The 16,109-nt window shown below is 33.9% G+C and overlaps 2 protein-coding genes across 2 annotated transcripts in view; one reads left to right on the forward strand and one right to left on the reverse strand.

Annotated features, from left to right (window-relative positions):
* Positions 1-7,561: 7,561 nt before the first annotated feature.
* On the forward strand, positions 7,562-12,560 carry LOC107489785 (uncharacterized). Its single transcript, XM_016110543.3, has 7 exons — positions 7,562-7,808; positions 8,289-8,521; positions 9,051-9,732; positions 10,088-10,433; positions 10,756-10,847; positions 11,231-11,425; positions 11,658-12,560. Exons 1-7 carry the CDS (start codon positions 7,596-7,598, stop codon positions 12,264-12,266), a joined length of 2,370 nt encoding a protein of 789 aa, XP_015966029.1. The 5' UTR covers positions 7,562-7,595; the 3' UTR covers positions 12,267-12,560.
* A 684-nt stretch (positions 12,561-13,244) lies between these two features.
* Positions 13,245-16,109, reverse strand: part of LOC110281215 (pentatricopeptide repeat-containing protein At2g29760, chloroplastic-like) — a 77,123-nt gene continuing 74,258 nt past the window's right edge. The window contains exons 2-3 of the mRNA XM_021142862.2: positions 15,239-15,517; positions 13,245-14,998 (exon numbers count right to left, since the gene is read on the reverse strand). Coding sequence (XP_020998521.2) covers positions 14,037-14,998; positions 15,239-15,517 — 1,241 coding nt within the window. The 3' untranslated portion in view covers positions 13,245-14,036. The remainder of the gene's footprint in view (positions 14,999-15,238; positions 15,518-16,109) is intronic.

Genomic DNA, 16,109 nt, shown 5'->3' on the forward strand with positions numbered 1-16,109 from the left:
ATATTTTTAAATATTTTTAAAATATATAAGTTATAATTTATTGATATAGAATTATAGATTATGTATTTATGTTTCTCTTATTTGAACCAGCTCGTGAGCTCGAGTTAGATTGTGAGCTTTCGGTGAAACAAATTTGAGCTTAAAAAATAGGCTTGATTGTTAATGATTCGAGTTGTGAGTCAAGTTCAATTTTTGTGAGTCGAGTTTGAGTTTAGTCTAACTCAACTCAAAAACTAAAATCGTTAAAACTAACCAATACTATAATTTTACACATATCGATCAAAAAAATATCAGCAGGCTTTTTCATATTATTTCCATTTCTTAATTGAAAAATTGAAACTAAAAAAAATTAAATTAAGAGATTTTTGAACTGAGTTACTGAACTAAAATAAAGAGTCTCAGAGAGTAATTCCAAAAAGAAAAAGAAATGGAGTTTTAGGAGATGGTGCAGAGCAAAGAGCAAAGAACCAACGACGACGATACCTTGAAATTGTGATTAAAAAAAGTGAAAATATATATAAAAGAGAAAGACCAATACTATGGTGCTAAAAGAAAAAATTTTCAGTTGGTGCTGAGAGTATGTGTCATAGGGACAAAAGCAACACGTGTTTATCTTGTTGATAAAGTTTCGGAGAATTCTGCAGCGTGCTCAGAGAGTGCTGTATGAGGTAATTAATTAGTTGATAGGGGTGTGCATGGCCCGGCCCGGCCTGAAGACCCGGCCCGGCCCCAAGTACTTTTGGGCCTAATTTGGTGTGATTTCATCGGGTCTAGGGCCGGGTAAGGATCTCAAAAATAGACCCGGTCATTATTTTGGGTCGGGTCCGGGTCATGCCTCGGGTCACCCGAAGTCGGCCCGGTGGCCCGGTCATCATACACAATTAATATTTTGTGTTATTAGTGATGGATGATGGCTATTCTTATGTGGAATTTAAGTATTGTAAACCTTAATATTTTGTGTTATTAGTTATTATAAGACTATAAGTTAATGTTTTATGTTTAAAATGCATAAGATTTTAGACTAATGCATAATGTTGTGTTATTTGTATTGATTTAAATATTTGGTGTTATTATACAATATTAGTATTGATTATGATTATGCTTTAATTTTAGAGAAGAGTCGGTTTTTGTTTTTCTAAGTGAATTTTACCATGTCAAATAATAGTTGGAGCCTTGGAAATTTGGATATTTTCACATGCTAGCTTATAAGAAGGTATCAAAATAATGTAATGTTAATGGCCTGATTTTCACCCGGTTTTTACTCGGTATAATCGTGGCCCGAAAGTATATAGGTTTCACCGGATCTAGGGCCGGGTTTGGGTCTAATAAATAGGCCCGGTATATATTTCGGACCGAGTCTGGGTCACATCAAACCCGGTTTCACCCGACCCATGCACACCCCTATTAGTTGATATCCAACTCATGCGTTAATCAAGATTATTATAGTCTTGGGCCTTTTTTGATGGTCCAGTAACAATTGGGTAAAATAATTGGGCTGATATGATGGTTTGGAATTTTGGTTATATTATTGAACAAAGATAAAGTGATTAAAATATATGATGGGATGTATGGCATGGAGTTATAAAGTTTTTTTTTAAATATTTTTTTGGAAGTTTTTTATTGAGTTGATAATTTTTTGTCAGTTTGACATAGTATGGAGTTCCTTTTTTTTTTCATTGAGGGAGATGGTAATTGTTAATTTAGTTATTGAAATTGTCATGGAAAAAAAAATTGTAAGAAAGAATTTATTATACTAAGTGTGTGTTTAGATTGAAGTTTGTAGACGAGAGTTTGTATAAAATTAATTTTGATTAACAATGAATTGAGATTAGCGTGATTTATGTTTGTCAAGTTCTTATATCAAAATGAATTTTAGTAAATTAAGAAGTCGTTTAGATTATGTTACTCAAAATCACTTTTAGATAAAAAATTATTAAAAAGAACATGAATTTAAATAGTTATTTGATATTATGTTATCTTTTTATTTTAGGTATTTAAATGAATTTTATTAATTAAATTTATAATAAAAAGTAATATTTATAGTATTGTTTTATTTAGTACTATTATGGATTATAAATATTACTTTGATATGATTTTATTGTTAGTTATAGTTAATTTTTTTATTTATTTTATCGTTTTTAGTAGGATGAATAATTTATATTTTAAAAAAGTTACCATGATAAACATAATATATAACCATCACAGTTACAAATTTTAATAGAAGTAAAGAAATAAGTTTGTACACAGCAAAAATAAAGTACAAAAAAAATAGAGGACAAGAATTCATATAAAGAAAAAAAAGTTTCATAACAAATTAATTATATACACGAAAGATGTGAGTTAAGAGATTACAAAAAAGAACATAAAGGTTAGAATTGGTAGAAATAAAATAAATTCAATCAGTTAATTATTAAACGTAATTTTTTATTGCAGAAAATAGAAGTTGTTATGTTCACATTAACATGAGTTTAAAGGTTTATGATTTATGATTTAGAGTTTAGGTTTTAGAGTTTATAATTTAAGATGTATGATTTATGATTTATGGTGTAGAATTTAGATTTAGAATTTATTATGGTGCTAAATAGGTCTGTGAAGAATTTGAGATTGACACAATTTATATTGGTTCTTTGGATATGTATTCATCATGATTTACAGCAAACTTGTATGGTATGATACTCTTTGTGAGGGGTGGTAACGCAACAACTTTAAATTTATCACCTTCACTATATTGTCAGCGATCATTTTGTAAATGTATTTTATCCTTTATTACAAATTTATTAAACCTTAAAACAAAATTTTTTAATTAAGAAATTATTTTTATTGTAAAAAATTACATAATTTAAGTATATATATGAAAGTGTAAAATAAAATAAAAAATTAATAAAAAAAATAAATAAATTCAAAAAAATGTGTTTGAAAATCATAAATTCTAACTGCTAAATTTTAAACTCCTAAATTCTCAACAATAGACTCTAAATCTTAATCTCTAATGTCGAAAAAATTCAATCCGCACAACTACCGGCAAGTATACCGGATCGCATCAAGTAGTAAAATTCATAAGAGTGAGGTCGATCTCATAGAGGTTGATGGATCAAGCAACTTTAGTGGGATGATGAGTCTAGTCAAGCTAATAGTTGATGGTTTTGGTGAGATTTACTTGACAGAATATAAATTGTAAGAAATGTATATGCTGAAGGTAAATTGCAAAATGTAAATTGCATAAACTTAAATGCCAAGAAGCTAAAGGACTGAAACTTAAAGAGCAAGAAATTAAAAGAGCTAAAATTTAAATGACAAGGAAGTAAATGCAAGAAAGTAAATGACAATGAAAGGTAAATTGCATGAAAAGTAAATAGGATTTGGGTGTTGAAAATTTAAAAGAAGCAATAAATTTCAAAGAAAGTAAAGTGAACTCAAGGAAATTAAAGTGAAGAATAACAAAGAGAAAGATTCATTAGGGATTGGAGATATCATAATCCATCATGAATCAATGGTCTCAACTTCAATCTCAATCATATGAAGTAGATCAATGGCGGATTGTAATTGATTGAGTCCCAATTCTTGGCAACCGAATCTCTCTAAACACCATCAATTTGCCAATTCCTTAATCTAATTGTCATGAGAAGAGGTTAAATGTATTCTCTTATCTATAAGCCACACAAATTCTCAAGATCTCAATTTCTCTTGAATAGTGTTGATCAAGAGAATTGTGAGGAATAGAACTTCAATCTAATGTCTATGATTCTCCTTCCGTGGCTTACAAAGAAATTCAATAGATCTAACCCCATTCAAGAGTGAATAGATCACAATAAACATAGAAGTTATCCCTTAGCTACAACAAGCGGATTGAGAAGAAGAAGAATTTCATTCATTCATTTGAATTATAATAGAGCTCCTCCCCCTAATGATTGGGGTTTAGTGGATCATTGCTCTAAGAACAAGTGCAAGAAATTTAAATTGCATGAAAGTAAATCAAACTGAATACAAACTCAAATGTAAAATTGCAGAAAGGAAGAAGTGTAGGAAATTGAAATGGCTTAAAATAAACTAAACTCAGTATAAACAAATATGTAAAATTGCAGAAAAGAAAAGTGTATCTAAACTATGCTATGCTCTCTAGAGTCTCTAATCCTATAGGATACAAGAAAGCTCTGAAGTCTCTAATCCTCCAGCCTACTTTCTAACTTCAAAATTCTTCATATATATACTCTTCTTCTCATCTTCAAAATAGGTCTTCAAGTACTTGGATGTGGGCTTTTGGCCTTGGTTAAAGCAAGTTAGGAGTGGCTCTTGAAGTTAACGCTGAAGTTAGTGCACTAACGTTGCATGAGTGCCCCTGAAAAATGGCGTTGGTACTGGCGTTAGTACACCAACGTTTGTTACCAACGTTCTTTTAGTCACGCGTACGCGTGACCCAGCGTTTGTGTGTCAATGCTAGCGTTAGTGACATAGCGTTGGTGTGTAAACGCTCTTCTCACGCGTGCACGTTGCTGACGCATACGCATGGCTTGTCAATTCCCACGCTCACGCGTACGCGTCGTCCACGCGTGCGCGTTGCAGCCAATTTTTCCAATGCATTCCTCTTGAAATTGTCGAAGACGTTGGTGTGCAACATTTGTGACAACGTTGACACTTCTTTCTTTGCTGGTAACGTTGTTAGCAACGTTGGTGAGCCAAATTTGGGCCACCAACGTTGCTTGTTTATGCTTGGAGCGCTGGTGAGCAACGTTGGTGAACCAACTTTGGCCACCAACGTTGCTCCCCTCTTTCTTGGCAACGTTTGTTAACAATGTCGGTAAGCCACTTTAATTTGGCTCAAAGGATTTATTAAATAATATTTTAAAGTTAACCAAAAATCTTCTTATATCATTTAATAGTCATAAAATTATTTATAGATGTGCACCTATAATTTTCATAAATTAATTGACACACATTAACATATAATAGACATATAACTAATTTTTATTCAGGATATGTGCATAATTTTAGTTTTCAATCAATTTATTAATATAAATTATTATTGTTTTTAAATATTATATATATATATATTCTTCTTTTAGTTTTATTTTCTTAAAAATTAACTATTCTTTTAAACTTTGAAGGACTCATTAACTACTTTGCATTTACTATCTTCAATATTTTTATAAAAAAATATCAAAAAATTAAATTACAAAATGCTAACAAAAATAATTTTTCTTTTGAAATTCTTAGATATAATTTAACTTTACTTACGTAGGATATTTTATTAAGACAAATCATGCATACCAAATTAAACAATAAATTTTAAAGCAAGTAATTTTAATTATAGAAACGGACTCCTAAGGTTTAAGGGATATTTGTTTAGTATTATTAGTAAAAATTAGGGTTAAGTACGATTTTGGTCCCTAACGTAGATGTTGAAAATTTATTTTATTTCCAGTCTTTTTCGCTATAAAATATTCCCAAAGGTTTCAATTTATTTTAAAATCGTCCTTCGAACGAAAATACCCTTCCTCCTTCTTCCCCAAAATCAACCAAATGCAGGAACAGAAGCAGAATGCAAAAAGAAAAGCAGACAAAAGTAGAATGCAGAAATAGAAAGCAGAAATAGAGTGCAGAAACAGAACGCAGAAGCAGTGAAACAACAACAACAATAAAACAACAACTAGAAGAACAACACTAACAACAACAATGGATAATGAAGCAACAACAAAAACCAAACCAGAAGAAGCAAAAACAGAAACAAAGGCAAAAAAGTGAGCGGCGACACTAAACGCGATTTTTCCTTCTCCATCACAGGCGGCGGCGGGCGCAGGGAACGGCGGCGCTACCTTCCCTCCCGGATTCTCTTTCTTCCCTCCCCCCACCACCCTCCTTCTCTTCCCCCTGTTCTCTTTTCCCTTCTCTCGTGTTTCCTTTTTTTCTTTTTCTTTTTTAATTTTTTTAGGAAAGCGTAATTTGGTATTTTTTTTTAAAAATGACGATTTTAAAATAAACTGAAACCTTTGGAATTATTTTATAACGAAAAAAAGGTTGGAAACAAAATAAATTTTTGACCTCTATGTTAGAAATCAAAATCGTATTTAACTCTAAAAATTTTTAAAAAAATAGTGATGTATATTATTTAGTGTTATTAGTAAGAGTTTAGGATTTAGTGACATGTATTAGATTTTTTTTAAGAAAATAGTTTGCAAACCGTATAAAACAGTTAAAACGCTAAACATCCATCAGAACTTGTTAATTAATTAATTTTAAAACTCTAAACATTTATCAGAACCTGTTAATTAATTAATTTGAAAATCCTAAACGTCCATCATAACTTCTTGCTTATTATTTTAGTGGTGTGGACTAGAAATTTAGAATTTTAAAGAAGCCACCTTTTTTCTTGAGCCTGCGTTACTTTTGACCTTTCTTTTCCCTCTTAGTTCCTTCTAACTTTGACTCTTTCTTACCCAGGATTGCTCATTTCAAATTATAGTATCAGTCCAATTATTTTACTCAATTGTTGCTGGACCATCAAAAAATGTCCAAGTTCATAATTATCTTCATTAATGCATAAATTAGATATCAACTAATTAATTACTTGATACAGCACTCTGCAGAATTGTCCGGGACTTTACCAATAAAGTAGACATGTGTTACTTTCCCCCTATAACACATACTTTTAGCACCAACTGAAAAATTTTCATTCAACACCATAGTATAACGAAAAAAAAAAAACGTTTAATTACTAAGTTTTTCAAAAACAAAAAAACTACTTATAAATACTTTTGTAATGATTAATATTATTTTCACGTATGAAATTAATAAAAATAATTATTCTATTTTATGGAAATAAAAACAGTTTAGAACAAAATTTATGTACCAAATTTCTCAATCCTTTTTATATTTATAATTTCCCTAAAAGATAAGAGAAAAAAAGAAAAGAAAAATGATGAGTATTAAATTGTTCTAGTTTGTGACCCCTTTACTAGCATGTTCCTTGAATTGAAGTGCAATGGTGCAAAATTGCAAATGCAATAAAATATTATTAATTTAAGGTACATTTATAGGACATGATATGACGCCATCAAAATAATAGTATACGAGCATTCACATCATTAATTTAATTAATTAATTACTAATCATTAACCAAATCTTTGTTAATTGTAATTAGGTTGCCCTTCCAATTCATCCATGCAATGCAGACACACACATACACACTTCATTTTCATAATAATAACGTCATCAAGGTTGTATCTTTTCTTTCAAATTCCATTCCCATTTCAGAATTAATCCCACCCCAAATGCCTCCTTCCATTTCATTTCATCATCAAGTTAACGAACACTTCAACGGTCAAACAATGAATAAAGAATGATGAATCAAACAATCCAGAAGGAACAACAAAAAAGAGAGAAAATGCAGCTTTTAATTTTAGCATCCGATTCTTCAGAACAAATGTAAAATAAAGATTCCATTTTTAACTTCATCTCTCATCTCGGTCGTTCTCAATTTCCTCATCTGTGGTTCCTCTTCCTTTCCACCTCATTCCTCTCATTCTCTCATATTCCATTTTTTTTTTAAATTGTCCTTATTGTTTTTCCATCAATTGGGGTGTTGAAAGAAGGAAAAGAAAATGTTTTTGGTTTTTATCTTCATTCTCTTCCTCGGTTTTTTTGTTGGGGTGGTGACGGTTGTGGTTGCCGAAGCTTTGGGAATCTTGTGGATCATTGAACGGCTGCAACGCAAGATCATGAAGGACAAAGACAAAATCTCAGCACCCATCTCATTGGACACTAGTTCACAAAATGATCCTAATCAATCACCTGACTCTACCTTCGAAAAAGAGGTAAGCTTCATGCGTCCACAATTCCTCTTCTTATTGTTATTGTTATTATTTTTTTATTCTATTGTTATTTACATTGTGATTCATGTCGTAGCTAGCTTGTGTTCTCTCATTTATTTGCGCACCACTTGCTGCTATAGAATTCTTTCTAAAGGAATACTTGTAATCTAATCATAAAAAAAGTTACAGAATTGAATGTTAAAACGAATTGTGTACCTATGTAGCTTTTAAGTAACTTTAGTATTTTAGTATTGCTTCGAGTAATCACTCAAGTTAAGGTAGTTACTATTTCCGGTATGAACATTATTTAGACCTCCAGTTGGTTCTTAAAATGACGAGGGAGATTTTGGTTATCATGATGATAGTTATTTGATACCCTTGAAAGACTAAATTAATGTAAAAAATATCAATTTGATATCCGATGCACATTTAGAGCACCAATTACTTTTATTATTTCAATTCATTGGCGTTTTCTTTCTTCAGGGTGTGATTTGGGTTCTAGAACAATACAAGGTATCAAAGATCTGGCTGGAAAAGTCAGCTAAAGATCATAAAAGGAAAAGGGAGGTACTGGAGGTTAGCCCTGTTAAGAAGCATGGGAAGATCAAGGGTGAATCACTTATTCTCACAGAGCATGATGGTTCGGAGACAGCCATTTGGCTGAAGGGATGTGTTATTGAGGCTGTATCATCATCCAGCCTTCCTTCTAAAAAATGGTAATGTGATGCAGGAAGTCACTTTCGTGATTGCGTGGGGTATAGTTTCCATTCCAATCTCCGAACAACATTATGATGAGATCATTATTTCAATATCGTTTTCTTTTGTTTGTGGATATGTTACAATGTGAGAGCTTAGAGAGCTAGCTTGATATAGAGTATTAGGCCAATGATTTATATTACAACATTCATTAGAATCTGATTTAGTGAGCTGTATTCCTCTGCAGAAAACCAGCATACATTCTCTTATTCCTTTTAAATCAGTGCATGTGAAAATGCATATCATTTTGATTGAACATATAATTCCCATTGAAAGAAAAACAAAGTTGAAAATGGGTTTACTATGAGTTTTCCTTACTTTGAGTTCAAATGGGGATATCTCACTTCCTTTACATCTCACATACATCTTAATGAGAAAAACAAGAAAAAGTTGTTGCTGCTTGGAAAGAAACACTTTGTTATGTACTCTTGCTTATTTACTTAGAAAATAAGGCGCTTCAAGGTCATTTTTTTATGTTGGATTTTGCAGGGCAAAAAGATACCCGATAAAAGTTGAAAACAACAAATCTGTGGTATACCATGGAAGCAAATTGCTTTACATATATCTTGAGACGTCATGGGAAAAAGAAGCATGGTGTAAGGCCCTCCGTATGGCTTCATGCGACCAGAGTGAAAAACTTAAGTGGTCTAGTCAGTTGTACGAAGAGTTTCATCGTTATATAGCATCACTAAATATTGAATATCATCCTTTTATCATGAGACCATCAGCAGGATCAAGTTTTGATGCCTTAGAAAAGTCCAGTAAGCCTGATGGATCTTCCTCAAGAGTTCGTCAATTTTTGAGAAGAATTACTAAAAAACCTCCTCGAGTTGGTTTGGATAGTAAATCGGCTTGGACATCCCGTGAAGAAAGAAAGAGCCTTGACAAGCTCCGGGCTTGTCAGGATGCAATATTGGCCACTGAGTATATGAAAGGTTCTTCAACTCCAAGTGATCTGAAAAGTTGCATTTCAGAAAAAGCTCCTTCATTTAGTTCAAGCATGTGTCGTTCAAGAAGCCAAAGTAATATAAATGTCAGATCTGACTCTGATGCTGATGAGAAGTATGGTACTGATGATGGTACATTATGCTGGAACTTGTTGATTGCTAGACTCTTTTTTGACGCGAAGGGAAATTCACAAGTGAAGAAGACAATTCAAGAAAGGATGCAGGTTTAGTTTCCCATCTTGATGTGCTTGCCTTCAATTTTGAGTATGATTAAGTAGTTTTTGCTTTGGGAGGTGGAAATTATCTTGGCTAATAATTGGTTTTAGCACTTCACCTACAATTGTTCATTAAGTTGAAAATGTTAGCTTATTTTGTTGAATGCAAAGGGACATTGTTTTTTAAAGATTTCCCTGCTAGCCTGCCGCATTCCTTTTACAACCGGCTTCATTCCTTTGCGCGGTTTTCATGAGATAAACATTGGTGTTTTATTTTATTTTTAAAGAGAAATCCTCACTGAAACCTTCACTTGATTGTGGTTTCTATAAGATAAAAATGTTGGTCCTTTCTGTTTTTTGACAGAGGGCATTGGCCAATGTGAGAACACCTACTTATTTCGGTGAAGTTATCTGTACAGACATCAATATGGGGACTACTCCACCCTACATCGTTGCAATGAGGGTTCTTCCTATGGAAATGAATGATGTATGCACCTTTGAGGCAGACATTGAATATTCTGGAGGTGCAGTAGTAGAGATTGAAACAAGGCTTGAAGTTGGTGAACTACAGAACGACAAGGGGACGGAATGCTCAAGCAATGCTGGAGCTGCCCCGTCAGATCTTCTTGAAGATCTTAGCAATCAGTTGAATCTTGGAGATGGAGTGAATGATTCACAAGAGCCAAAAGTAGATGTCAATGGGAACACTGGTAAGCACATAAATACCGTTAAATCAAATACTTAGTTTGCATTTTCTTCATGTAGTGATTTGTCAAATTTGTACTGAACTATTTTCCCCCCAATCAAAGTGTTAAATGAAGACCATAATGGTATTAAAGCCAAACCAAATTATCTTTTCTTCTTTTCTTGTTTCCCATGAGGATAGCTTATCAGGTTTTTCTTATCCTGTTTTTCTCCTATGAATAACAAAATACCAAATTATTTGTGGTGGGATGGTACAGGGAGTCTCATTTCTAGATAGTGTGTTGTGGAAAGCATTAAAGTTAAAAGATGTCAATTTGTCCTATGCAGATGTGTCTAAAGTTTCTAGGAGTACATCTTCCTCATTTTACGGATCAAAATGGAAATCTATGTTAAATTCTCTTGCCAAGCATGTTTCACAGGTAGTGTCTATTATTCCATACTTACACCTCTCCCCCCCCAAGATTCTGTTTATTCAACATGAAAAAACATGGGAGAATACATAGGTACATGAGGGTAGGAGATCTTTATAAGAACAATAAACAGCAGAGAAAAACAACTAGTATGACTGACTGTGTAAATTATCTTTAATTCTATTATATTCTAACATGTCCATATTTTGGTTACCTCTATATGGATTTTTTTTGACATATAATAAGATACTTAAAGTTATGTCACTACAAATCTTGTCTTTGAGCATTTTCATGTTGATAGATGCACATGTTGACACATGGAATCATTATCGTAGTTATAAACAGCTATAGCTTTGTTATGGTCGAAGTAACGGGTTATTTCTTATCTAAAGGTTCCTCTCACTTTGGCAATAAGGATAGTATCCCTCAAAGGGACAATGCGTTTACAACTAAAGCCCCCTCCTTCTGATAATTTGTGGTATGGTTTCACATTTATGCCTGATATAGACTTCAACCTGGAATCATGTGTTGGAGATCACAAAATAACTAATGCACGCATCGCCCTGTTCCTGGTCAATCGACTTAAGGTACGATAACCCATTTCCCTTTGGTTAAGTTATGAATGAATTTTGGTTAAAGATCAATGTTTAACCTGCTGCTGTTTTTAGAATTTACATGCTTTAGATATATTTATGTTTCTTTCTCTTTTAAAGTTTGCTTAGAGGGTGTATGTTCCTTGTTCTCTATGTTGTAACTCGTATCGTCCGACAAGCCTTCAACTTTGCATGTCTTTCTGAAAAGATTATAGTATCTCTGTAGGCAGCATTTCGAGAAACTTTAGTGCTCCCAAACTCTGAGTGCATCAGCATTTCATGGATGCTGGCTGAAAAGGAGAATTGGATTCCTCGGACTGTTGCTCCATACATGTGGGTTAAACAAGAATGTGGACACGATACATCCGTTTCAAATGATAAAACTAGCGCAAGGATGTCGGTTGATGGTTCGGGGCAAACACCCCCAAACCAACATGGGGCCAAGTCTATAGTAGAACCAGTTAGGAAATCATTTTCTTTCGGACGAGCATCATCTTCCTCTAGTCCAATAGTATTAAAGAGCAGCCAAAGTTTTGACCAACTGTCAACACCTTTTCTAGAGACTTACATAATGCAAGAAACTGAGGATTTGAAAGAACTTCCAGCATCTTCCACACAGAATGAGAATAGAGATGAAACACGTGAAGAGAAGACGGAGGATATTACTGTCTACCAACCACAAACACTCTATTCTCTGCTTATAGATAAACAAGTTAGTCCATCTGAACAGAAGAAAATCGGGAAGAGGGAGAAGATGTTTGATTTGCGAAAGAGGATGAGCGAGAAGTTGGAAGAGAAGAGGCGTCACTTTGTTGAAAAGATGAGAGGACCATGAGAAAATGAGAACAGAAGTAGAGATCAGACTCTGATTTTTGTTGCTGATTTGTTCATCATGTCAGATATTAGCAACCATTCTTAAAAGAATCTTTTGATTGATGAATTGTACATCTTATAGGTTCTTAGAAGATCTAATTTAACTAGATGTATACCTTACTGTGTGACAGAAATTACTGTTAATGCATACCATGGAGTTACAAATCCACAGGGTAACATAGATAGAAGATTCATTTAATTGTTGATTAACAAATTATATGACACAGACATGCTATAGAGATTACAGAGAAATGATATACAGATTCATATACCCTCTCATTTGAAGGGTGAGTTTCTATTCAGTTTTGTTTTGTTTGCTTATATTTTCTCTTTGCTCCTATTAGTGCTTATCTTTCCATGCATTAATGTAATGAGATTTCCTATATAGGGTTTGTCACACAAATAAAATCTTCCATCTTGCTAAGCTTAATAAACAAGTCATTGCCCTACAGACAATACTAAGATTTTGCACTAATGGCAGTTTCTACTGTTGGCAAGTTGGTTAAACAGGGTGTTGAGTTGGTTGACAATTGTAAGTCAATGCAGCAGAGGTGCAGTGCAGTTAGTGCAGCTGTTTTATAAGATTTTACAATGATGAGAATGATGATTTCTTACTATTAACTCGACATTATTTTCCTACTATATATAACAAATTAAATAATGATCGATTTCAATCAATAAAACAACAAAACTTGCATTATTTTATGTGAAGAGCAACCTCTATATGGTAATTACATTGTTATTTATAGCAGAATGTCCTTAATTTCTCTGAGATTCAATGCACCGATTTAGATAGTATCCAAAAGAAGACAACAATCTGTGATTCATGCAGCAGTCAGCAAGGATTGTGAAATTATTATCCTACAGGCTTAACACTATCTGAAAGGAAAACATATGATATAGTGGACTTAATAGAAATTAAAATTTTTGTCATGCACTTGTTGTACAGCTGACTTTACAACAATATTGGTAATCTTGTACAGCTGACTTTACAACAATCTTTTTAAATTTTTCTCCGAACTCTGACCATTCAGCTTTGATCTTTTCCTGGTTTTCCTTTGCCAAGTCATGCTCATGTTGCAAATGTGGTACTTTCTCCTTCGCCACGTCCATTCGAGCTTTGAGTGCCTTTCCTTCCACATAGATATCTCTCTTTCTCATTTGAGTTGTGTTCTGTTCTTTTCGAGAAGCCATGATGTCAGCATTAATAGTTCTGATTTGTTTTTTGAAGTCCTCTTTCCATATCACTGAACTGACTCTTGTTATTTTTCAAGATCAGATTTTAAGTTATCAGCTCTCGACAGTTCTGAAGCAGTGGACTCAACTTTCATATTTGCTTCAATGTAGCTACTAGCCTACTACTACAATGTGCAAAACACAATTGAAGTTTCAGATATCAATGCTCTCATTGCTCCTGATAAACCATCATTAGCAGACAAACTGGAGAGATAATCTAAGCTGGTTTTCATGATGCAGCAATGTTGAGCATCCAAGAACACTGAAGCATCATTATTATTGATGGTGAAGTCTCGTACTATTTTCAGTGCTTCCTTGGTCTCTTCATTTGGAGAAAATGAAATAACATCTGTTCTATGAGACAGAGACAAATCCTGTAGTAGGGTAAGAATCACTTGAAATTGGCATAATCTTGTAAATGCAAGATTACAAATTGACATGACCAGAAGCAAAAGTTTTTGTTGTATAGCCTCATGTCTTCAAAGGTGGTTATTTTTTATGGGTCATTATTCATTGTTACAGCTTGTCCTGCACAGCTACCTTCTTGAAGAGTAAAATTTAGATCTTCTAGCATCTTATAGATATTGGCCAACTGAACACGTGACGGATTTCCTGCTGCAAATGTATGAAATCTACCACCGATCTCAACCTGGCTCCACCCACATTCTTTAACCAGTCCTTTACCATCTATCAATTTTCTCATTTCATGAGCCTCCTTCCACTTGCCGAATGAGGTGTACAAATTAGCCATCAATACATAATTTCCAGAGCTTCCAAGACTAAGCTCTAGTAACTTGACAGCAGCAATCTCCCCAAGCTCAACATTACCATGGATCCTACAAGCACTGAGCAAGGGAGCCCAAGCTTGCACTTGTGCTTCCAAGGGCATCCCCTGAATCGTATCTAATGCTAAGTCAAGCCGGCCAACTCGACCAAGAAGATCTACCAAGCAAGTGCAATCTTCTATCTTAGGAGTTATTCCAAAATCTTTCTGCATACTTATGAAGCACTTCAATCCATCTTCTACTAACCCTGCATGGCTACAAGCAAGCAAAACACTGGTGTAAACAATAGCATCTGGAATTATCCCTTCTGTAGTTGTCATTTTGCGAAATAGGTCAATCGCTTCTTTCCCCATCCCATGAATAGCATAGCTATTTATCATGGAAGACCAAACAGTTAAATCTTTATCTGCCACTTTTTGAAATACTTCTTGAGCTTTCTTGATGCTTCCACACTTGGAGTACAAGTGTATGAGAGATGTTTGGACTTGTAGATCGAATTCCAATCCATTTAGAGAAATATAATGTTCCATCTCTTGTGCTATGCTAATTGATCCTATATCAGCACAAGCTGATATAACAGTAGCAACGGTTGGTCCATCTGGTCTAAAATCTGTCCGTACAAGCCTTCTAAACAAATGCAATGCCTCCAATGGGTGATCCGAATGGGCATATCCTGCAATCATTGATGTCCATGAAAAAATACTCTTTTTGATAATCAAATCAAATATCCTTCTAGCAGATGCAAGGTTACTGCATTTTGCATACATAGTTATTAGCAAATTTTCAATGGACTCCTCTTTATCGCATCCACATTTAAGTACAAAAGCTTGAACGGATGAAGCTAATAAGAGATTTCCTACTTGTATACAACCAGATATAAGAATTAGAAATACAATAAAATCTATGCCAGTACTTTGATGCTGCATTTGATTGAATAAATTATATGCTTCCGCAACATGGCCAACTTTCACATAACCTCCCATAATAGTTGTCCAAGAAATTATTAATTTTTCATCCATCAAATCAAAAACCTTCCTCGCTTCCTCCATTTGGCTAAAGTGAACATACATTCCCATTAACGCATTGGCCAAAGTAACTTGAGAATACACAAGTCCAAGTTTGATCAAGCAACAATGTATCGACATCCCTTGCCACCAAAAGCTAAAGGAATCTGAATCTGAATCCGAACAACCTGACAAATTTAAAACAAATATGGGCGAACTTGGCTCAAAGCCAAGAACTCACATATCTTTCAAGAGGCTGAATGCCGCATCCATAAAAAACCCACGAGAATAAGCCGAAATCATGGAGTTCCAGGATACGACGCTTCTGTGCGCCATTCCATCAAACACGTGGCGTGCACACTCAACATAAGTGCACTTAGCATACATGCCAACAAGTGCAGTTTGAACAAATAACTGAATAAGTCATCTTGGAAGCCAAGTCTCAGAATATGGCCATGAATCATAGTCCCATGAATCATGGAACCCAGGTTGGCACAGGCCTTTAGGAGCAAAGGGTAAGTGAAGGTGTTCCCATGCCCACCAGTGTGTGAAACCATTGAAGTGTATATGTTTAAGGTTTCAGTATAGAAGCCGTTATTGGTAGAATCTCGAATCATCAAGTTCCATAGGTAAAGGGACTTTCTGAAAAGTGATGCAGAACGCATTGCCATTTTTTTTTTTGGTGACGCACTGCCATTTGAATAATGGACAATTATCCCATTTGTTTTCATTAAACTTTAGATATCTAAAATTTATTATTTTCTAACACCAAGAGTCTTA

This window comes from Arachis duranensis, chromosome 5 (assembly GCF_000817695.3).
Source record: "Arachis duranensis cultivar V14167 chromosome 5, aradu.V14167.gnm2.J7QH, whole genome shotgun sequence".
Lineage (NCBI taxonomy): Eukaryota > Viridiplantae > Streptophyta > Magnoliopsida > Fabales > Fabaceae > Arachis > Arachis duranensis.

Coding starts and splice junctions, on each gene's coding strand:
- LOC107489785 (XM_016110543.3), top strand. CDS start 7,596: ATGTTTTTGGTTTTTATCTTCATTCTCTTCCTCGGTTTTTTTGTTGGG. Junction 8,522..9,050: donor AGCCTTCCTTCTAAAAAATG/GTAATGTGATGC, acceptor TGGATTTTGCAG/GGCAAAAAGATACCCGATAA. Junction 9,733..10,087: donor CAATTCAAGAAAGGATGCAG/GTTTAGTTTCCC, acceptor GTTTTTTGACAG/AGGGCATTGGCCAATGTGAG.